We start from the raw sequence: 25,153 nt of genomic DNA, 5'->3' as shown, positions 1-25,153 counted from the left end.
CTTGCAGCTGAACTGTCCATTAATGTCCTGTAGCAAGGACCACAGTCAGCATCCAGGTTTTCAGTAAGAGGTCCTCCCGGTGCACTGAACAGGGTCTTTCTGCCCCATGGGAACATCCCCTAGCATCACTGTTCAGAAGTCATTTCCAGATTGCTGCCTGTATCTGTCTGTCATGCACACACAGGTTTGTTGTCAGTTTTCCATTTTGTTACAAAGTAGGTAAAACATCTCAAAGTCAGGTGTTTGTTTCCCTGGAAAATTATGAAATGCAGTTGTAGGAAGGAGATTTCCTCTCCTCCTGTCAAGCATTACTATTTAAGAAGATGACTTGATTATGGTTTTGTTTGAAAATCTGTTCTACAAAATCCTGTTTTACAGGTTTTGTTTGAAAATCTGTTCTACGAAATCCTGTTATCCCACAGTGTACTGATATTCATTTGCTGAATTATAAGGAAAAGCAATGCACAGCTTCATTAACTACTAGAAATACACTTAAAAGCAGACACTGGTCTATTTAAAAATGAAAAAAAAAAAAAAGTTGTTTCAGACTGTGCTGGCAGTTTCCAACCTTAATGATCTTATAATTCTATGATTGTTCCCATAATATTCGTGTAATTTTGTTGTGGAAACCCTTTAAAATGTCTCAGCAAAAGGTGAAGTGTAAAACCGATTTTGATGTCAATATCTCTTACCAAGTTGTTCTGTTAAAAGAATACATTTGAAATGTTTTTAGAAGTAAAATCAGCAGCATTATAATCTCTGTGATAATGGTAGGATTAAAAATGAACAAAGACACATAGCCCAGATTTTCCACAAACCAATCCACAAAAACATGCAACGAAAAATCTTTAAAATTGGGATTCCTGTGCATTTCCACAACAAATATGTGCTCACTTCCTTTTTGATGGCTCAGTTTATTTATATAATACAGTTGTACAGCGTTTCTTGTACAGTTAACAAGAAAATGTAAGTGATGTGGTTATCTGCTAAGCTATTTCATTCAAACAAATAGAATAATTTTTAAAAGTGTTTACTGCCATATCAGGTTTCAAAAATTAAATATGTCAGTTCAGTTTTCAAGAAAGGGAGAGGAGGGTGCTCTAAAGAGATGCAGTGGTAGCTGCAAAGGATTTAGAGGTGTGTGACTACCCAGTGTTCCCGCAATGGTTGTGCATGAGGGCAGATAAGGTCATTGGGAATATAAATAGAGAAATACCCAACAGTACTGGAGGTGATATTTCTGCTGGACCTAGATCTAACGATGTGGTTAGGGGTGAGCCTGTGTCAGGGCCCTGAGGGCACTGATGGGCCTGAACTGTCCCAGCCCACCCCCCTGGGGCCTCCCCCACCCTGCCCACAGCCCAGGATGCCATTTCAGCATTCCCAGCCCCAATAACACCATAGTGGGGAAGGTCTCCAGCTCCCCACAACTCTCCCCTGACCAGCCATGGGCCCTGGTGGGATGGGACTATAGCTTGGCCAAGTCTTGGCTCATTCCTGTCCCCAAGGAGGTGCCTTGTGCCCAGGGCAGCCACTGCCCCAGTGCCCCCAGTTGGTTGGGCCTGGAACAGTCCCTGGCCATCAGGCACTGCCCTGCTACCCTGGAAACGACTAAAAATCTTTAAACCAACATACAGTTATTTTCTAAAATAAGTACTACAACTGAAAGCAGTTATGGGCACAATGCTCAAACAGTGAGGCGAAAATCTGTAGCATATGTTATGCTGGAAGACAGTTTGGCTGATTGTAGTAGCTCCTCCTAGCCGAAAATCTGAATTCCTGAAAATGGTGGGCTAGGTTGTATTTTCTTTTTATTCACGTTCAGCTCTCCTTGTACAGACTATTAAAGCAAATGTACTAAGCTCAAGGTGGAAAACTGAGCTTAGTTTTAAACTGTACTTTTAACCATACTTGTTGCTCAAATTCATATCTGTTTCACAAGATGAAATTAGAATTTGTTACTTTAAATAGTTTATTTGCTATAATGTTGTACATAGGAAACCATATACATTATAGTTTGTACATACGTATAGTTTATGTATATATAAAATGTCCTGTAAAGCTACTTTAATTAATGTACTGGAATACCTATGTTAGTTTCTGTTGACTATAGGTTTCTACTGTAATGCTGAAGATGTTAGTACTGAGTTAGGGTCTTCACGGAGAGAGCTATTACACTTGTTCCTTTTGCTTGTGCACACTGTGGCAGAGGACATATGGTCTATATACATAGTGTAGCATAATCCTGTTTTCCCAGGGATTCTCAAAATGAATTTTACAAAAAAAGTCACCGTACTTAAAATAGCACATTATTATCAGACCATTATGCCAATAATAATCTCACACCTTGTGACTTTCCATAAATATCAAATCTTTTTCACAGAGAGTCAAAAATCTTCAATCACGGGCAATTGAAGTCACTGGATTTTAAGGCAGATTAGTGTGCAGTCACAGCAACAACTACTATATGAATGACGTTGAAATCAGCTGTTGAAATTTTATGTCAAAAAGGATCATTCCTGAAGTTGTAGCCAAAGCTGTAGATCTAGGTGATGATTAGCTGAGCAGTCAACAACTGAGATCAAGACAGTCCATTGTCTGTCAGACAAGCTTCTTGCATATCCTTGGATCCTTGCATAATTTTGCAAATTTAAGAAATTGTATTGTAGTTCAAAACAAGTCAGATGGCCAGACATTCTACAGACCCTGGAGAGACAAGTTTTGGAGGCCTGTGTAAATGTGTAAATTCATTTCCTTAAAGTTTCCAGTGTGCAGATTTACAAGCTCTTTTTTTTTTTTTTTTTTTTTTTTTTTTTTGGCAGTCTCTCAATTTTGTTTCAGTGACTGCTTTTTCTCCCTCAGCTGTAAGATATCTCTTTATCTTTCCAATCACCTCTTCTTATTACTGTCTATTCTGTCTATAGAGTCTTAAACCACATGATGGCAGATCCTTCTCATAATGGCTTTTTTTGTTCCCTAATTGTACTTGATCAGAAGGAACTTCATGTTGTTCATGACTGTGAATAGAGGTACAAAAGATGCAGAAATCAGACTATAAAATCAAACTGAATGTTCTGATACTTACCTTCTCTATATAGAACTGGCTAGTTTTGTGATCACCTTTCCAGCTGCATGATAAGCATTTTGCAATCCTTCTGCAAACAGTATTTTTATACATAAAAGTTCTTTTTTTTCAGCTTCTTAGAATACAGGACCTTTTCTCTTACACAGTAGGCTAACCAGTTTGGTTGGCACCAAATATTTTCCTAGATGAACCTAGTTTACTTTTGTTGTGGTTTAACCCTGTCAGGAAGCTTAGTACCATGCAGGTGCTTGCTCAGTCTCCCCAGACAGAGTGGGAAAGAGAATCAGAAAGGTAAAAGTATGAGAACTCATGGGTTGGGGTAAAGACAGTTTAGTAGGTACAGAAAAAGCTGCATATGTAAGTGAAGCAAAACAAGGAAATCATTTGCTGCTTCACATCTGCAGGCATGACTTCATCCACTTCCAGGAAAGCAGGGCTCATAGTGCCTAGCTGTTTCTTGGGAAGACAAACGCCATCACTCCGAACATCCCCACTTCTTCCTTCTTTAGCCCAGCTTTTATTACTGAGCATGACAGCATAAGGTATGGGATATCCCTTTAGCCAGCCTGGGTCAGCTGTCCTGGCTGTGTTTCCTCCCAGCTCCATGTGAACCCCCAGCCCCCTTGCTGGCAGGGCAACACAAGAAGCAGAGAAGTCCTTGTCTCCGTGTAAGCCCTGCTCTGCAACAACTAAAAAACAGTATGTTATCCCCACTACTTTCACCAAAAATCCAAAACACAGAATCATACAAATCTCTATGAAAAAAAATTAACTTTATTCCAGCCAAAACCATGACAGCTTCATTTTAATTTTGCATAAAGCAACAGCCCAAAATATATTGTGTTTCAGAAAATTGCAGAGTGGTCAGAGCTATTTTTTTTTCCTTCCTTTTGACAGGAAGGGGAAAGAACATGAAGTTTTACATTGTAAATATTTCTGAAAAAAAGTGGGTTTTGTTTCTTCAGCACAACTGAGATCTAATTTAAGCAGTGGTACATGTATTGTGCAACATTTGCTCTGGAACTGAGCAATTAAGAAGTTCTTTCTTATTCAGGTTAGCCAATACACATTTGCTATGTGCAGTTACAGAGAAAAGAAATCTGAGCCTCAGGAACTGATGCAACTGGAAGGATACACTGTGGATTATACAGCTCCTCACACAGGTATTTTTCATGGTTTTGAAGTATAATATGTTTGTGTAAAATAGCTAATTGACTTTGTTCATTTTGATTTAGTACTGAAAACCACCAAGGCTATTTTTTTCAGCTTCTGAAGGTTTTGCAATTATTAAGATTTTCTAGTGTGAAAAAATCATGGTTTTAGAAAGAAGCTTGTAAGAACAATAAACTCACACTAACATTGCCTGAAAATTATAAAACCACATATGATACAAGGAAAAGATAATGAACTCTAGTCAGTCTTTCCCACTTCTCTCTGTTTTTGATGGTGGAATCTTGTGGCAATGTTAAGTATATTCATAAGTGATTTAGAAAAGAATGTTACTGGTGGCAGTGATTGCTAAAGATAAATTACTCAGAGTAATAAAGAAAACAAAATTGACAATAGCAGAAAAATCTACACAATTTAGTAATAGGTTGGCAGAGGGAAATCAAAGTTACACATGTAGAGAAAAATGATTCAGCTGTATGTAAACACTGGAGGATTATGAATTTAAGACACCTCAAGATATTACAGATTGATCTTTGAAAAAGTTAGCTTAATGTTTAGAATAATTGAAAAGCCAAACAATGCTCAGAAGATATTTGGAAAACTAAGGCAATGTTATGTCACAAAAAAATCCCTGGTTGCAGCTACACTGAATGTTGTGTGCCATTCTAGTTATTCACTCACAGAGTAAAGTACTCATATAAGAAAAGGTACCAAGGAAGGAGCAATAAAGTTGATAAGTAGTACGGAGATGCTTCTGTTCAAGAAGAGATAAAGTAGACATCCAGCACAGAAAATGATGCCTTGAGGAGAATGTGTTAGAGAAATACAAAATACCATGTGATGTGGAGAAGATGAATAAGAAATAAATTGGACTTGAATTGGAAATGGAATAATGGAAATATTTTGTCCCTTGATTTCTATAGTTGATTCTACTTATATTACCATTTGATCCCTATAGCTCTAGGTATTATCCTATTTCTAGGTCATACCTATTAAATGATTGACCACCTCCCCCCACTCCTAAATACACGCACAGGAAAACCAGTGAATTAATGTTCTTAATATTGATGGTGATTTAGAAGTAACTCAGACTTACCAAGATTAGTTTCCTGTTTCCTGCTTCAGGTCTTCAGGGTGGTCGAATGTTTTTCAATGCTGTTAAAGAAGGCGATACTGTAATATTTGCCAGTGATGATGAACAGGATAGAATACTCTGGGTTCAAGCGATGTACAGAGCCACGGGTCAATCTTATAAGCCTATTCCCGCAAGTCAAGCTCAGAAGATGAATCCTAAAGGAGGAAATGTCAACACTGATGTATCCCCACTTTGTAAGTCACTTTCTTTTTCTTTTGTGGCTTTGGTTTTTGTTTTAGTTGGTAAAATATGTTGTGGCTCCCTCAGTGAAGTTCAATTAAGCAGAACTCATTCACTGGAGAAATTTGCCAAGCAGTTTGTTGTTATCCAGAAGCTCTTTAACTCAGATTATTATTACCAGCCAGGGAAATCCTGACTTGGAGGTCATTATTTTTATTATAATCCACGAATATGTGACAATTAGCTTCATCTTCATTACAGTTGACCCACATATTACCATGGAGATGGTGTTTGGTGTACATTTTATTTTTCACTAGTCAGCCAGTGTAGTATTGAATAGAAAAGCATCAATTTATTCTCAGGAATTTATAGATTTAGGTAAGCTTTATCATACATTTTATATATTAGCTATGTAAGAATTGAAATGCAGACAATACATTGTAAGTTGTAATGTACTAGATGGGCCACTAGGTTTTTGTACCCTTCAGTGTAATACTACTATAAATAAATACTACTATATAAATACTATTTATATAAAATAAATAAATAAATACATAAAAATCCAATTTAAATTTTCCTTGTCATTCCTTGTCAGGAAAATATTTTTTTCAAAGAAAATCAAGGTAGGTAGCATATATTAACAGTTGAAATTTTCATATAATCTATTTCAAAGTATTCTGTCTTACATATATCTGCACATAGGGAGGGAACATATGATTTTATTGTTTCAGGGGCTGAGGGGGGCAACTTTTCTAACCCAGATAACTAATACAATCCAAGGATTTTTTAATAGCTATAAAATGTTTACAACATCATATACAGTAATCCTTCCCCTGTGTCATCTATCTGTATACGCAGAGTAGAAGAGGAGAGACTGTTTTAGACTCAGTTTGGTTTATAATCTGAAATCTGTGACAAATTGACTCAAAATCATTGTCCTCTGTCAGTCCTGCTATCTATCACTCAGTTTCACATCCTTCTGTTCACATTGTAATCTTTTATTATCATTATGCTACTAGATGACAGTAAAATGTGCTGGTTACACTGAGCAATAGGTATCCAAAATCCTGACTGGGTTGTAAAGAAAACTTAATAGAACATATTTTATCTCACAAAAGCACTGACATCTGTTGAATTTTTAATCTGAACCAATTTCAAAGAGTGATCTAACTAAGCACCAGAGGGGTGTGTTAAGGTGACATATTTCACATACTGTAAGCAACACTGCAAAAGCAGAGGTGAGGCAACACAAAGCCAAACATCTCTCTGGTCCTATGGCACCATGAATGCAAAGATGGTCTCTTTGTGAAAATATCTACAGGCAAGAAGGAAAAGAAGCCCTTTTAAAGTTTTTTAAAGCCCATGTGCAGAACGTAAAATCCTATTTATTAAGTAGCAAAGTGAGTCAAATCCATAACCATACATTGGTTTCACAAAACATCAATCCAGTGATGGCAAAGTTGAAGACATTTCCAAATGAAACATCTACCTGACCAAAAGTGCATTGCAGAGGTAGCTTGTGCAGACAATTAAATTGTCCATGTACGTAATTGTGTCCATTATGTAATCAAGAAGATAGTGTGGGCAATTTGCCAAATGAGGAAATGCTTTAGGATTAGTCATGGAAATATAACATCGACATTTTCAGTCTATTTGGATAGTCCAATGACAAACACCGTAAAAATTCTCTACCTATCATGGTTTAGTGGTATGGAAGTAAATGAGACCCAAAATGATGAATTTTATATTTCTTTTATATTTTATTTTTATCACTCTGAATCTTTGATCTTTTTGTTGTTGTTGTTTTTCTGGGAGAACCAGATCATGACTAGTATTAAGGTGCTGGTGTCGTAATACTAACACACAAGAAATGCTGCTGTTTGACCTTATCATTGCTCAGATTTTGAATGATTGGTGATGTTATTGCAAGGCAAATCTTTTAAAACAGTTCTGGGGCATTTGTGCACATATGTTTGATTTACTAGATCTTTTAAAAACAAACAGAAAGAAAAGCTGTCTTCTCATTTTACACAGCTTTCTCAGAAGGCTTGGCATCTTTATATCCACCATACACTTTATATCCACCACACACTTACTACCTGTAAGAGTGGAATAACACCACTCTCCCTGCATGTTCCTCCATTCCCCTTCATATCCTTGTCCTGTTCGCCTCCAGCTACCCCCCTTTTAGGAAGGAGAGGTTAATGCCAGCCTACACCACCCACTCCTTTCACAGTCAGTAAGTCGCCTTTATCCTCTCCCCTGTGCTACTCAAAACTATCTCATATCCTTCTCAAATCTGTCCTTCAGCAGAGCAGTAGCAGTCCATCTGTGTGCTATCCCCAGTTCAAGCTTTACTGGCCAGTCTTATATTCTTTCACTTTCCATTGTCTGATATCTAAATGATAAGGTTCTAGGGGCACGGATTGTCTCTTTGGCCTGTGTTTCTAAACATGTAGCACTTCGGAGTCCTGGTCAGTGATCAGGATTTGAAACGTTCCCAGGGTAAGCTGCCACTGTCTGTGGAGGAATGAAATTTAAAGGAATGTTATGTATGTCATGCCCGTCTTTTGCAAAGAGTATGTGCACCTTCATCTTCATCCAACAAATTCCAGCTTCTTTTGTATCCGAATTATATTGCTTACCCTCCCAGTCTCTAAATCTTTTTATTCCTTAAAATACTAGATTTCTTTCTCTACCTGCTTTCCTGCCTGCCTGAGTTAGTTCAAATTGCTTCCAGAGTGCTAAGGCTCAACAGGGATGTCACTCGGAGCCACAGAAGGGAGGACGTAAACAGCATTACAGGGCCAGTTTCTGCAGTTCATCCTGGCAGCATTTTACCCTAGTAAATGTTACAAAAAACATGTTTGCTTCTAGGCTGGAACAGGGCAGAGATGGTGCCTACTGATTTGCTTACCACTAGGAACCAGTATGTGCTGTAAGCCTGGAGTTCTTACTAATCCTAATTCACTCAACTCTACTGAGTCACTGAGAATGTTAAGTTTTTTTTTTTTTTAGCATTTGTAGCTGGGCTAAAATTGTAGTTTTCTTGCAAAGCTTGCAAAAGGCATATTCAGTATGCTGTTCTGCTAAGATGAATATGCTTGCCTAAAGAACACCCAAAGGGTTTACTAAAACTTATGCAATAGCTTTCATAAGTTTTTACCAAGGTTTTAAAATACACATTTGATCTAAAATACACCTTGAGTTAAGAAAATGGATAGTGTTTTGGCTAACAGTTTCCAAACAGTGAAATAAATGTATGGGCTGAAATAGACCATGTAACATGGAAGAATCAGCCAGAATCATGAGTTTGAGTTAGAGGCCACTGAAAGCAGAACAACAAATTCCTTTAAGAAGGGCAGAAAATTAATTGTGAAAAACAAATGAACTATTATTGCCCCAGAGTTCTTCCCAATTCCCCTTCCCAATATTTCCCAAGGTTGAGAGAATGCTGAGAAGAAAACAGAATTTTATTTCTTTATTTCTTAACTGTATATCACAATATAGCACTCTTTTATGTCTTTTGAATTTGGTTGTAACCTGAACAGGACATAAAAGTTTAGGTATTTGAAAAATACAATCATTCTAACCATTTTTAAATCACATTCATATAACATTTATTATTTCCTCATAATCTTTAAGTTCTTATATTTTTTTAATCCATTTTATTTGAAAAAAAAAATTATGAATTCTCTCATATGTATATCATAATAGTAAAATAAGATACAAATATTACATCAGATTTATTTTCCCATTATTGCTTGCCTACAGCAAGTAAAGGTAAGTTTTTAATTTCTTTTTCTGTTGTTAGACTATATTTTGTAACAGATCTTCTGTTACTAATTGACAGGGTTATCTGTTATGTTTGATTCCCTTAAAGATGGTGGTCATTCATGGGTCTTTCTGTAGAATTAAACGTAGCAAGTACATGTATGTGCATTTTAAAAATAAATGGTTTTGCTTATGTTGCACAAATTATCTAATATGAAATCCTGCTTTCAGAAGCTGTGTTGTATTTAATAGATTGCCTTACACATTCAGATTATCTAGATGACTCTATCAGAATGTTGAATCCATGTTTCATTTGCAACATGCAGTCTCACAATTTCAAAAGACTTAATTTATTTTCAGTATGTACAGAGATTTTTTTATACATGTAGTAAAACAGAGAAAAAAAAATCAAGCCAATTAAATTAAGAAAGATTTAACTGTGTATGATTTGTACAGACCACTGCCAGAAGTAAATATTAATTATTTTTCTCTTCTGTTATCTACCTTACCGTAAAGGAGTTAATAAATCAGTTACCCATGTAAGATGGAAAACTTACAAGACATATAGAAAACAGTCACATATTAGATTGGGTTTGGAAAACTTTTAGGTGTGTGTGTTTCATTTTGGAAACTGAAGATGTTTTCACGTTGTAGTTTAGTACTTTCAGTAATGTAAGTAGTTTTGTTGATATCAGTTTATCTTTGAATTCATATGTTTAAATATATTTAAATTGTACTAATTAAGAGAAAGGATTTTGTGTAGCTTTCTCAAAAATATCAGCTAAGCTTGTCATTAATGATAGGCTATTCTAATGCTTATGGAAATACTGTTAATCTGTGTAATCACATATGCTACTGGTCCTTTAGTCATTAAAAATACATGCTGCTGTTTCTCTGGGATGATAGTCTCATACCTTACACCATCGATGTATTGTCATACTGTTTATTTGCTACATCCACCTTGGTGAAATCTGTCACATGGATGTGACTCTTGCTTTGACAATGCAAAGCCAAGTGATATGAATTAGTTTCTGCATCTTTCCAAGATGTGATGCTGCAGATCCTTCAGCTTGAATTAAATAATTCTCCCATCCACAAATACAGCTGAAAGTTGGACTTGACATGGATCAATATGATCTGGGGCTAAATTTCTAAATGTGACTGATTATGTTAGCATCATGCCCACAGATCAATATTGAGTTTTATTATGAACCTGACTCTATAATTGGGTTTAATCAATAAACTTTTGTCTCCTTTTCTTTAGAAATTTTAGTTTTGTATTATGCAGGTTTTCAAAACTGCATTTAGGATACACTTAGATCTGTACTTTTCTAGTAACGAATATAAAAAGACGTAGGTTTGAATTTAAAGGAACAAAGAGCCAAGACCCTATTGAAAGGGGAAGTCAATTTTTAAGTTGATAAGACTGTTCACCCCAATACAGTCTATAGAATCCAAGACAGCTAATGTGCTAATACATAACTAGTCCTTTTGGGCACTGTAAGGCTTTTTCTGTCCATACTTGATAGATAATTCACATTGAGGATTTTGACAAAACATAGCATTAATGAAAGCAATCACTAGAGCTTCTCTTTTGATAAACCCGCGGGGTTTAAAGGCGTTGAAAGATGCAATCTGTGAAGAACAATAAATTTGGGCCTTTGATTGAAGTGCCATTTGGGATGGTATGTTTTCTCGATGTATTTACACAAAAATGCTGCTCCCTTTTTCACTACTCTTTGCTTGAAGGTTGAAGGAGCTTTTTGCCATTACTACATTAAGGTTTGTCTCATTAAAAGCTGAGTACAAAAAGAAGGCTGGAAATGACCTAGCTCAAGCCAGTGTGTTCATTTCTGCTCCAGTTTGCCATTTGAGAAGTAGGCTTCAAGCCATGATGAATATTTCTATGAGTGGTACTTTGATCTGCAGTAAATATGCTCTTTCTTGTCTATAGAAATAAATGCATAAACCTTTTATTTTTCTATTTCTTTTTCTTGTGGAGTGAAGAATATTTATTTGGCTATTTTGCTAAAACTAGAATCACAAAAAAAAAAAAAAAAAAAGAAATTGCAGAACACATTTTTTGTACTCGCAAATTGTTTTGTAACATTTGAAGTGTTTGAAGAAACATTGAAGAAAAATATTTGCAGAATTATTTTAATGTTCTATGTTGTATTTTCAGGTAGCCTTTCTAAATTGTTTTGTTTCATCTGTCAGTGGGTATCAACTTTTTTTTTTCTAACTGTTACATTCCATAGATTTTTATGATGGTAGAAAAATAATTCAATAATGCTATTTGTCACATTTTAAAAAAGATTCTATAATAAGTCACTTGCAAGCACCTACTTATGTAACTAAGATTTGTACTTATATAACTAAGAATTGTAATTTCTTTGCAATTTTTTCAAGGGACTTTATGTATTGAGAATTTATACCATGTTACACTTGTATTTGTGAATCTGCACAGACACTCACATGTATTGCTCTGCACATTTTCTCCCTTGTATGAACAGATACAGACCGTGGTCAGAAACATGGCATGGAGGAGTTTATTTCTGCTAATCCCTGCAAATTTGACCATGCTTCCCTCTTTAGACTGCTTCAGAGGCAGACCTTGGATCACAGATTGAATGACTCCTATTCTTGTTTGGTGAGTATAGACTAGAAGATAGCTATAAAGAAGTGAGAAATAGTTGTTACAAAGTAGTCCTTTCTTCCTCGTTCATTCAATACCTGTGGTTGTAGTTGGAATAAAGGGTCCAATCGATTGCTTTCAAATTTGAAAATTATACACTTGCAAACTGCTGCTGTGCCACTCAATAGAAAGCAAAGAGACCCAAACTGTCTCTGATTTTTATCAGCTGAAATTTGTCATGTCTTCTATGAAGGTCTGAATAAAAACGGAAAGTTTTAATAATGGTAAAAGTCCCTGGGGTAGGATTTACTGACACCTGTAAAGGCATTTCAAGGTACAAACGCAGTTACCTCATGTCAGGCGTTTTCAGCTATCTTGTAATTCTTCATTCTGATGGGGTGTGAAGACAAAAAAATACCAAAAGAAAGGAAGCAGGACCACAGGCAGTATAAATACATGGATGTGTTGTATTACCTGAATTGCAAGAAACAAATGGGAGTGTAATTATTAAACAAAAACAAGTAAAGGGGGATCTCTATATCAAAGACAGCTGTAAGAGAGAAGATAGCTGCAGTTTCCCTTTACTTTGAAACACTTTCTATTCTATGCTTTATGGGTTTAGAAGTTGAGGATGGGGGTGTTTCTGGTTTAATTTTCAGTGTGGAAAGCCAGCAGGAATCTTGTGGAAATCCATCAGATTACACACACTTGTTAAACATCTTTGTGTGGATCACACCTCATAATTTCCCAAGGCTTTATTTTTCATCTGATACTGTCTGAAATTATGATCTAAGGACCTAAAATGTCTCACAGCATACATTTTTATTTATTTATTTATTTATTTTTTACTTTACCATCCCAACAACAACAAAAGAGGATAAATTTTTTTCACTATTTTCCATTGGTCTGACTAGTCATATAATACAAAACTGAGTTTTTTTAGGATTGTTTGCAAGTGTGAAAAGAAGAAGGAAGAAAAAAAAAAAGATTATTTGATGACAGTTGCTTCCTTTTTAAAATACTGCCAGTAAGTACGTATAGAAAAAGTTAAAGGACTCATTTTCTGTCTGTGGGTTGCACACTGAATCAAAGAAGAGGCCTGAAGGTACATCTGTACAAAGTAATTGGCACTCAAAGAGAAAATGGTTAGCTTTCTAACAGTGCATTGGGGTCAAAATCTTTTTTTATAATAATAATATAGTAAGACACTTAATATAACCTTGAAATCAGGAACTTTTAGAAAAGGTTATGTGAAATACACAGTGCTATAGCAACCATAAAACAGATGCATTTCTTATTGTTCTTTTTTAAATTCAGCTTTTAATAAGTAGAATGGGTGATCATTTTTTGTTAAATTGCACATTTAACTATATATATATTTTTTTAATTATAAAATTGAGACTGTCAAGGTAGCAACAGAATATGTGTGTGATTTTTTTTCCTGAACAGCTTATTTCTTATAATTTTTAGAAGTGCATTGTTTTATTTCAATAAAATATAGATTAATCACACATACAACTTACAAAAATTTTAAATATCAGTATTAAGCCCAGTCCTATATTCAACTATTATCTGACCTAAACTTCTTTATTTTTTTATTTTTTAAATAATTCAATTAAAAAAAAAACACATGCAGTTATCTAATACTCTGTAACATGCAGTTGTTCTGTGCTTGTGAGTATTATACTGGACAAGTGCAAGGAAGGCCTATATTTATAATTATCAATAAACTACATTTATGATTTAAAATGACCACCCTAAAACAGTTTCCTACTATTTTTGCTCTCCTACCGAGTCTGAAGTTAAAATAATGAGTTCTTTAAAAATTTGCGCTCTTGTTAGAATTTTCTGCTATGAGAACATACCTAAATTTTAATAAAGGACTATTTACTTTTAATCTTCTAGAAGTTATCATGTACATCACATTCTATCACATTTTTCATAAAAATATAGAGATCAGTGACAATGACTTTGATGACATACTGGCAGAATATCAATCACTGTGACCCTTGTTTATTACATCAAGGATACAAATTACTGCAGAAATTCAGATAAAATCCTCTTTCTATCTTCTTTCAGCAGAATACCACATTTTCCAGCAAACCCTTTATGTAAAGTACATAAGCCATTGCTACATGACTGGTTATTAGTTTAAAATGCTGAATACTGTTCTGGGTGCTGTAATAATTCTATGTGTTCCCTAGAAATATCTGAAGTCTTTTAAGGTAACGGAAATGCTAATGTCGAAAGAATGAATTGGGAATAAAAAATTTAATAAAATAGTATTAACACGTTTTTGTTTGCTAACTTGTTTGAAAATGTTAAATTCTACAGTTGGGAGATAATATAAAATTTAGAATTTCTAGAGAATTCTAAATTCTCTAAATTCTAGAATTCTCATGCAGTCTTTTAATAAAGTTATGATATGGATGATCTTAACCTGAGGTGTATTTTACGTATTTTTGGTAGCATTTTTTGCTGCTATTCTATATAAATATTAAATATCTAAGATTGCAGAAGTATTCACAAAAAATAGTAATACGTAGTCTTCAGTTCTTAAACTGATGCTATAAATTTATGACTTACAAAATTGTTTTGCTTATTCAAGTCATTTGTCCATTTCAGTTCAGGTGTTCCCAAATCTCTCTTAGTCATTTGGCAGAGCTGATAAGAAGGGAATATCACCACAAATAAGAAAAGAACAAAGAAAAACACCTGTTTAAAACAGCTATGGTTTTCCAACCTTTGTTTTTTTTCTCTGCTGCTTTTTGAAAGCTCATTGCAGTATCTTTTCTCAAATTGGAAGGCTTTTCTGTTTTCCACTTCTACATCAAGAACCATTTTTTTTTTTTTTTTTTTTTTGCATTCTGGGTTCCCTCAAGAACAGTTTTTGGGATGCAAAGATGTCTGTATATTGTTCATGTCTTTGCCAGGGTTACGCCATTCTGGTCTTATCAAGCCTGTGCCCAAAGACGACCTGTGTCAAAATAGTTCCCAAGCATATCAAATTACCATTAAAGGTCAAATTGTTTTCAAGCTACTAAATCAGATGGCTTTCAACAAACTATGTAGCTTTGTATCTCTTGTAGTAATGCATGCATATTACATAAGAGATGAAATAATGGTCAAACTGTATTTCATCTGTCAGATTGAAGTTGCAGCCACAGGGAACTGACCATCCAGAAACTGTATTTTAATCATCCATATTGGTTTGTCTCACCATGACCCAAATGTTCTCTCTTAGCTTTCTTAATTACTTTAAGAAAGTTGATTATTTTATAAGGTTAATATATTTTGTGTCAGGCAGCTAGGTTATGATATAATCAAATCTATACCAGACTTTGGATGTATTATTACCTTGTTTTGATCAGCCACGTATTTCATAGTCATGGTAACTCAGAACTGCAAATGGTTTCCTGACATTTAGTCCTTTCAGCAAGAGGTTTATTGTTGGACCTAACTTCCAGTGCTATCAGCATTAGTCAGGTATAAATCATTTTACTATAAAAAATTATGTAATGCACACAAAGATACATACTAATGTTCTTTGTTTGATTTAAAAGCTGTGAGTAGGAAAAGAAGTCTCAACTTTTTTTTTTTTTCCTCCTTTCTCTTTCAGGGTTGGTTTAGCCCAGGTCAAGTCTTCGTATTAGATGAATACTGTGCTCGCTACGGAGTGAGAGGCTGTCACCGACATCTTTGCTATCTTAATGAGTTGATTGAACATTCAGAAAATGGTTCTGTCATAGATCCAACTTTGCTCCACTACAGTTTTGCATTTTGTGCTTCTCATGTTCATGGTAACAGGTAATTTACTGCTAACCTTAGGATGAAGCGGAAGTATTTCTACACTCTTGTATTCACCAGATAGAGAAGTTGCACACACCAGAAATTAGTTCATGAAAGTTTTTTTCAAAGATCTTTGGAGTTCTATACAGATTACGTTAATATATATATATATATATTTGTATTTTCTATTTATACTGTCTTAATGCAGTGTGTTTTCTTGGGCACTGTATAGACTGATTCAAGGCAAGATATCATCCTGCATTCTACATTTGTATCGTGCTAATGAATGGTGTTTTCAGTGAACATTTTGAACAATTTTGCAGTATAAGGCTTTGACAGTTTTTCAACAGTCTGTAGCTTTGCAACTTATCATAGAATACTCAGTTCTTCTGACCATGCTGTTACAAGGAGAAAAAACATATTGGGAATGCGGTATGACCCCGATCTGGGGGGCGGGGGCGGGGCAGGGGAGTAAGATGCTTCTGTGATTCTTTCCACACAATAGGCTGGATCACTGGTCACAGTGATGCTCGTGGTGATGTTTTCCTTCCTCTTGATAGTGAAAGACTTGTTAAAAATAAAGTTGTTGATTTTCTGTGATATGCGTTAGAAGCAGTAGCACACATTCTTTAAAAGAAGTCTTTGCCTCATCTATGTCTTATTCCATGTTGTGATGGAGCTAGCTCTGCTGGGTGTTGGAGATAGGAAATCATGGAATAACTCAGGGTAGAAGGGACCTCAGGAGGTCTCTAATACAACCTCTTTCTCAAAGTAGGGTCAGTTGTGGGGTCAGACCAGGTTGCTCAGGGCTTTACCCAGTTTGAACCTGTCTTATTTCAATTAGTTATGGATACACTGTCTCTTATCCTCCCATCTTGCACCACTGGAAGAGAGTTTGACTTCATTTTCTTGACAACCTCCCAGCAGCTGTTGAGGGCTGCTGCTCAGTTCCCCTATGTGCCACATATCCTCCATGGTGACCAAGCCCAAAAATGACCAAGTTCAAAACTAAGAAAAATAATCAATCAGCCCCTCTCAACTGATCCAGTCCTGCCACAAGGGAAAAAGCTGCTCACAGTCCCAAAAAGCAGTTACTATGATGCTGTCAGTAAATCCCCAAAATTGAACCCTGGTAGGGGTGAGGGGAAAGAAAGGCTTTGTTCCCAACTTGTTTGCTTATCTTGTCTTGTAGCCAGTCAGTCGCGGAGGCTGTTTTACTCATCCACGAGCCAGTGAAGAAGGGACAATCCTTAAAAAGAATATTGTTTCCTTCATTGGCTTAGTCAAGACTTCTGTCTGTGAGAACAGGATCTGGGCATTTGTGACCTGAGTGGTTCGGCAGTGGGAGATTTTAACATTATGTAATCTTTGATTATAATATTCAAAGTTTAAATGCTTTGGAATGTGCCTGCAATATTCTCAAGAATCTTAACGTTCATACTGGTAAGTTAGGAGATTTTCTGGCTTTTACTTGGTCACCTATTCTCTGTAAAAGCACGCTTCTTTTGTCAGTTCCTGAAGAACCTGACACATTCGTATTTCCTATTGAGTCTAAGTCTTTGTTGTTTCTAGCCTTTTTATTACTGGTTTCAACCTAACAAGACAAACATACAGTGATAATTGCTCAAACTTATTTCAAGAATTGAAAAGGAAAGTAGATATATTTCTTTTTATTTCATAATTTAAGTGAAGGACAACAGTCCGTGCAGTGCACGAAAATATCTCAGAGAGCACATCATTTACACAGTGGTAAGCACTCTGTTTGTATTCTGTCTATTCCTTCTGTACAGATACTCTCTGAATAGCATTATGAGTGTTTTAGGAATAAAAGAAGTGTTGAACAGAGAGGGTCTGACTAGAACTGAGATATTGTAAAAAGGAAGAAAAAAGAAACATGAAGAAAGAAGAAAAGTAAGTCAAGGACAGAAGCAGACACACTCACTGAGGATGACAGACACACATATACACACATAATACATCCACTCATTCATCTGCTGCAGCACTAAGAAATAGTAAAAGGGAAAAAAGAATTTCACAGACAATGCATGACAGGCCAAAGTTCTAGGCTGATCTATGGCGTTATGCATCTTAGTTTTATAAGTCAGGCTGAGAATTAGAAAGACAACATAACAAAGACAAAGAGCTTTATGCTCTGGGCATGATGTACTCAATGTATATTTCCCCTTTGCTTCACAGAGGGATCTTGGACCTTCCACAATCCTGAGAAAGATCATCAAAGATGATCATGAAGTCAGGTGATAGAGGAGCGCATTTCCACATGCAGCTGTGTCTACAGTTCAAATTAGAAATTTCTTTTAAACATGAATTTTAGACTAACAAGCTATCTAGTGACACCAGTCAAATAATTAGATAAAGGTGTCACTCACCTTCATGATTTCTGGTAGCCTGGTGAGGATAAACTCAGGCACAAATTAGAGCAGATCTGCGAAATATTCTGGGGCCATACTATATGCTGGGCACACCAGTGGCTATATCTGATTTATTAAATAAAGCTGGTGAGGAAGAGGTCTCATACAATGGACCCCAACTGCCCATTAGTCACAGACATTCTCTGAGATACCAGGCATGGTTGCGGGAATTGCATGTCTGCTCCCAGCAGACACTAGCAACAAGGCTGAATCACCTTTGACTCTTTCTACCCTTCATATTTCTTCAGAATTCTTCCAGCAGATTTTGAACCCTCAGGTATCTCCTGTGCTCTTTTGCCACACCCTAGGACTTGAAATATTCAAGATCTGTTTCATGCTTCAGTAACACCACTCTTGCAGATGGTAACACAATAGAAAGGCTCTTATTTCAAAACACCTGGAATAAACACATAAAAGTGAATTGTTGTCCTAGAGTTTCAGGGGCAATAACTAACACGGAGAAGACCTGAACTGAGCTTTGATGTAGGCTGTGTGCAGCAGACCTTGTCACCTGCTCTCAGGACCAGAGAACAGTTCCCAGCTGTTTTCTTTCCTAACTGTGACAAAGTTGTAGTTCACAAGTTCTGACAAGGTTATCAAGAATACTGGTACTTATTATGTCTCTTATGCCACTGTTGTTGGTTTAGGAACAGAAATGTTTATGCAGGATTGACCACAATGTCCTGACTAGAGACCTAGACTGAGAAATCCAAGCCTCATTTGTGCCTTCCCTTTCTTGAACATTATGACTATGCTAACAAACTGCTTACTTAGAAATGGCATTTCTGCTTTTATGCATTGACGTTCTTAAGAGAGAGATTCTCTTATTAAATAGCCAAACAGCAAAATCTATTAAAAGAGCGGGTTTGCTGATTGTTTAAATAGAAACATGTCCTTGTTTCTGAATCAACAGATTCCTTTTCCTCCAGTAAATAAAATCAGCTTTCCTTGGTTGTGCTTCTGCATAAGTGTGCTGTACCTTTACAAAAGCATTTCCTTTGTTTCCTCTTTGCAGCATTTGTCTTCTGAAATGTTCCACTATAATGGTTCCCGTCAAAGTCATTAGTTCACAAGTGAACTTTTCACACTGCAGTTATGCATACACTGCACTTGTGTATCTCTGCTGAAAGGGAAATGGGCAGAACAAGGAACTATAGGGTATGCCTGAAGGCTGACATTTCAGTCTAAACAGTCCGAGTAGTAGCTATTGTTTCTTCCCCAGCACCTTCACTTTTGTCTGCTTTTCATGCTGTGACTTCTATTCAGTCCCTCTTTTCTGAAATGGATGCTGTTGGGTAACACATGAAGTGTAAAGTGACTTCTTTCCACCTGCTGAGTTACAGACTGAATTGAAAAATTCAAAAATCAAGCATATTCCCTTGTTATACCTTTTACTATTCAGAAAAAAAAAAAAATAAATGGTATATTGGAAGTTCATATATGATAATGGAAGGTGAAAGTAATGCTACAAAAGTCTGTTTATAACTGAAGATAAATAGTTTGTGTTTGTCTACAGTTTGCAATCTTCAGCATATGTTTGAATAGAACAGTCCTACTAAGTCAGGGTTCTTCTAAGCCACTGAGTCACCTGTCTTCAGCATTGACCTGGTTGGAGTAAAAGAAGGGCAAGAGTATGCAATATTTACTCTTAGAGCTCTTTCAGTCTCCAGCTCTTTACTGCTCAGAATATGCCTGTCTGGTAACCTGGAGCAAGTCTCTGAGGTACTCGTCCATTCCACCACTGTATCTGGGTAACCCCTTTGCATTCTCAGAGCCCTTGGTAGCAAGTTCCACACAACTCAGCTTACTCCTGCATAAAGGACTCTTGTTTTGATCTTGACGCCTAGAGATCTCATTTCAGTCTCTTTTGCTACTGGAACAGATGAAGAGAGACGTAAAACAATCCTTCTGTTGTTGCTTTTCTGTTTAAGATTCAAGAATTATGAGTGAACCTTGCATTATTACACTGGATGGATATTTTCTGCTAATACCCTATCCTTTTTTTCTAATTCCTGATGTTTTGCTTTTTTTACTGCTGCTCAACACAGCTTCATGACACTATCCATCATAACACTAAGATCTCTGTCCTAAACAGCAAATGATTTTTCTTTATATTTATATACCTTGGTCGTTATGTGTTGTTTTATTCTTGCTTGATCTCCTAAGGTCCTTATGCAATTCTATGCTATTCCACATAATTATCACGACAATTACTATCATATCAGTTTTTAGCTGTTTGCCAGTATTTATGAATACTGTAAGATAACACAGGTCTCAGCACGGATCACTGCAGAACTCTACTGATAACATCCCTCCACTGCAAATATTCACCATTTACTCCTACTCTCTTGCCTTAAAAATGTTTGGCAAAAAGGTTTTTGGAAATCCAGGTACATTGTATGAATCAGATCACAGTCATCCATGTGTTTTTGATGCCTTTAGAGAATGTCAGTATCGGAAGATAGGATGCCCCTGCCTTGTGTCTTCAAAGCCATACAGACTTCTTCACAATAAATCATATTTACCCAACTTCCTTTTAATTTTATCCTTAAATATTTTTATATTATAGTTTCTTCTAATTCTCTGGGAAGTATTACTGGCCTGCAGTTCCACATACCTCCCCTAGAAACACCTTTTAATTTTAAATTGATCTCACCTTCTTCACCTCCCACTCCTCTGGAGGAAAGTAGTTTGGTGAGTACTTTCACTCAGCCATAGGTAATTCAGTTCTGGGCCAGGGAACTTCCTCCTTTTTATGTTTCTAATTTGTTCCGTAAACTCTTAGTTGCTTTAATTTTGGACAGATCCTGTAGTGAAAATGAAGGAAGATTTTTAGCTGTGAGCAAAGAAGGGTTCCAGCATTGGAGTTTTCCTCATTTCCTCCACAGTAAACACCACTGGAAATAATGTTGACATCTCTGCAATAGCTTTGCAGTCTTTGAGAGCTCCTCTTAGATCCTTGCCATAGTTTGGCACTGTAGACTCTCTGACAGGCTTCTTGCTCCTCTTTTCTCTGGAGGAAATATCTTAAAGTGGAGTAAAAGGACACATAAGTGAAATGAAACTATGGAAACTTTGAAGAGTGTTATACATTCATATATTTCTTTCCGTTTTTCTAATATGCTGTGATAAGAACCGTTTATTGCAATTTTACACTTTGTGTCAAGTGATAAAAGACTGCTCAGAGGAATCAACTCTTTCAAACCTGGGGCAAGGAACTTTGTTGGACTAAGGAAAGGAATATCATTACATTGCTCTGTCTCTTCTTATCTTTTTTTTTTTTTTAAACTTCTGAATAAATATTTCATCTCTTCTGACTAAATGATCTCTAGAGTTAAAGTAAGGTTGTCTGTATCTTGCTGTTTTCTCCATTATCCAAATAAACAATTTCTAATAAGGCTTAATTTAAAATTACATATCTTAAATAAGTAGTTTCAGTGCATATGTGTACAAGGTCACCATCCGACATGAAATATTTTGTCCACTCAATCTCTTTCCAAAAGTGTTATATTTTTGTAAGTATAGTTTATAGTTTTTGGTGGTTTTTTGTTTGTTTGTTCGTTTTTTTGATGGTTTTCCTATGAAACCATTACTAGCAGGATTTTGTGGAACATCAGCTATAAACTGTTGAAGATGCTTCCTTTTTCTGCTGTGCTTCTTATTCACCCAACCCCGGGAGCTCTTTCTTTCTGTCTGTGTTGTAATGACAGCAGGTGCAAGGTCTTCTTTATTGCTTTTATTGCCAATTGGGCCTTCTGCTTTAATCTTAGATCTGTTCCCAGGCAGTCCAATAGCTGGAGGAAGGAGCCTGAGATCCCTTACAGTGTAGGGTCTTTAGGGTGTGTTGCACTGGAAGTTATATTCCATCAGTCTGTCAGCATCTTATATAAATTCTCTCTCATTTTTAATACAGCATCCATAGACTTCAACAGATGTCTTTTGGTTTTGTAAGTTGTCTCATTTTTGACATAAGTAAGTGAATTTGTAAGTTGTCAGTGCTCTATAATGGAAATGGTGAGAGTGAATGTCTTGAGTATGTATAAAAACATACTCAAAGCATGTTTTTATTCAGAAGTCATTTGTTATCAGTCACCATTTCCCCAGAATAACGAAGGAAGAAAATGTACCTTTTCGGACTGATATGCTATGTGAGTTTGTGCTTCCAGATGAGAAGCAGTGTTCTCTCAAATCTGGAAAATCTAGTTGATTCTTAGACATTTATATCACTCTTCTTCAGGTGAATATAACCTTCCCCTTTTCTGAGGCTCACTGGGCAATGCTGATAGCAGAACTTTTTCACTAGTCTTTCAGTTTCGTGTACCATCTTGTGCAAAGCATCTTGCTTCCTGCTTCATTTTTGGAAGCTGATAGTCTCCTATTGATATGGAACACAGAGGAAGGTGAACCTCCTTTAAATTAATCTATATTCTCATTTTTAAGTGATTCACTTATAAACATCATACCCCTAAGCCTCTGATATGAAGACTTTCTAAACAGCTGAGCATTTTTTTAATTAATGCTGTTCAATTAATGACAGAGCTTTCTACATATTGCTGTTGCAGATAGCCACAGGAACATTATTGGTAGAGATCTCCTGAGTTCAAAGCTAGAAGCAAAGTTCTTGACCCTGTTACAAGTGCCAAGTGAAGCCATATTGACCTCACCTTTGGTTTGAGGAAGGATATCGTGCTGTGTTGGAAAGTGCTGATAATTATAATATACTGATTGCAAAAGCTGCCCTCACTCAAATATTAACAGAGGCACATTTTCCAATGTAGCAAGACAAAAATATCTGCTTCTGAAAAGCCTCAGAGAAATTGTCAGTAGAAAATAAATCATAATTCACACATTGTTAAGAACTATCCAAACAAAGTTTTGCATATTTAAGGTGATAGTTGCAATCTTAGGCAGTGAAAGAACAGTTAATGCTATCACATACTCTCACCTTCCCTAAATGTTATACATTGTTTTGTCATTAACTTCAACTGAATAATGTCTATACATACTCTTATGCCTGAGCTAAAATTATATCATATTAGTACACTCTTAACCTTTGAGTAAAAGAGCAGTAGTGTATCCCACCTAAGATATCCCTGCATAAAATATCACGAAAATTAACTTGTTCTATCATCTTAATCTGTTTTAGTAACCTTCAGGATTGGTCTTTTTCATTCACTGTGAAAAAGAGGGTATGAACTGCAAGCAGATGTAGGATCTGCTTGAGGAATGCATACGGCAGAAGGCTCTATTGTGCCAACTTTTTTTTTTTTTTGTCAGAATGTTTGTAGAATAGTTGATATAAACCACAAAGTGTTTGCTCTTCAAGTGTCTGTTGGTTAAAGCTATCTGTGACTGCCACGTGATAATTTGCTCTCTTTCTTTTCTGTTAATAAAAAGATGTCTGCTCTGCCTGCTTCTAAGCTGATAATGTAAATCACTGTTTTTCTTAGACTTGTCTAGCATAAACCATGAACTCTACAAAAGCATTGATTAAAGGAATTGTGTTTTAAAGGAAAAAATTGATATTAAATTTCTGGTAAATGGATAATAAAGTCTCTTAATCAAAATTCTAAATCCTGTTTACTGAGAAACAAGAAAAAAAAATATTTTGCTAATTTGAAAACTGCCACTGTTTGTTTGTTTGCTTTTTCCTCCTGTTGAGTTTAAAAAGAAGTGCTCTTAGAAAGCAGTGCATTCTTCTAAAACAATTTGTTTCTAAAAGCTAAGATGACTTATAGTTCATGGTTTTGGTTTTCCTACACCCTGAAATACAGTTTATTATATACATGTCTTGATGTAAGACCTTAGCTGAAGTGTTTTTGTTTTCCATATATTTTGTTTTTCATCAGAATTTCTCATCTTTTTCTGGCAGATTATTTTGGTCAGCCTTACTGTTCTCATCTGTATGTATGTATATATATCTGAATATCAATCTGTCAATTCATTTTCTCTTACTCTTTTTTATTTTTATTTTTCCCATGAAAGACCAAAGTGATGGTCTAAGCTTTTAATAAGGAAAGCTTATTTAAAAGAGTAACATTTAAACATTTGTAAAATATGCAAAAAGCACCAGTATAAGCAATGTTCCAGAGGGGGGGAAAATAAAGAAATGTCAGTCATATTCAGTTACTATTTCACAAGCCTGTCACAGCAGAACAGGCCTGTTTAAGTTAACAGTTTCACACTAGAGGCCACTAGGAGAAGCTGTTTCCAAAGTTGAGGGCTGGAATGAATCAATACCCAACCAAATGTCCATCATCTCTGATTCACATCGGAACTGGAATACCATTTTTATCTCATATGCCATACCTGTTCTCAAGAACCTTATTCCTACAATCTGTCAAGTGACATCTGCAAATTATTACAAGTTTTAAGACCTTTAGACAGCAAAATATATCAACAGGTATTCCAACTCTTAAAGGATTATGTCAAGTGAATAAAAACTGTCCCCAGAGGGAACTCTAAATCCATCACCTAATCAATTAGCTTCCCTAGGAGAACTACCATCTGGACAGTTATCTTGGAAGACTGTCACAGTAAAATTTTCTTTAAAAATTCAGGTCAATCTCTATTTTTGGTGTAATTTTAAAAAATGTTCAAACAGCTACTTCCCTGTGGAATGCACTAGCTCTAGTTCATGAGGTATTTATTTTGTATATCTTTCAATATTAAGGTCTAAGTGAATTAAACAAATTGAGATGTGATCAGAAACAACGTTACATCTATGCTGGTTACACTGTGATCTAGGCAGAAAAGACAGGCCAATCCAAATCCAATTGACAGAGCTCTCAGAAAATGGAAAAATTATGTAAGTGAGAAAGAGAATGCTACCCAGTCTTTTTTTATTTTTTTGTTTTTATTTTTATTTTTTTTTCCTGGCTTTCTAATGCCAAAAGTAGCTGTGAACAATCAGGAGGAAAGGAATGTGGAAGAAAGGAAAATTCACTCTTCCTTCA

General features: G+C 35.8%; 1 protein-coding gene across 6 annotated transcripts in view; it reads left to right on the top strand.

The window, feature by feature from the left end:
• The window catches only part of CADPS2 (calcium dependent secretion activator 2), a gene marked incomplete at both ends in the record, with an annotated part of 310,262 nt that overhangs the window by 193,299 nt on the left and 91,810 nt on the right, over window positions 1–25,153 (top strand). For all 6 annotated transcript variants that reach the window (XM_084296609.1, XM_084296611.1, XM_084296606.1 and 3 more), the window contains 4 exons: window positions 4,140–4,248; window positions 5,381–5,584; window positions 11,858–11,994; window positions 15,599–15,786. In XM_084296609.1, the coding sequence (XP_084152735.1) occupies window positions 4,140–4,248; window positions 5,381–5,584; window positions 11,858–11,994; window positions 15,599–15,786 (638 nt within the window). The remainder of the gene's footprint in view (window positions 1–4,139; window positions 4,249–5,380; window positions 5,585–11,857; window positions 11,995–15,598; window positions 15,787–25,153) is intronic.

The sequence above is a fragment of the Netta rufina genome (genome assembly GCF_964035555.1).
Source record: "Netta rufina genome assembly, chromosome: 1".
In the NCBI taxonomy this organism is placed as follows: Eukaryota; Metazoa; Chordata; class Aves; order Anseriformes; family Anatidae; genus Netta; species Netta rufina.
This window is presented reverse-complemented; position numbering and strand designations above follow the sequence as displayed.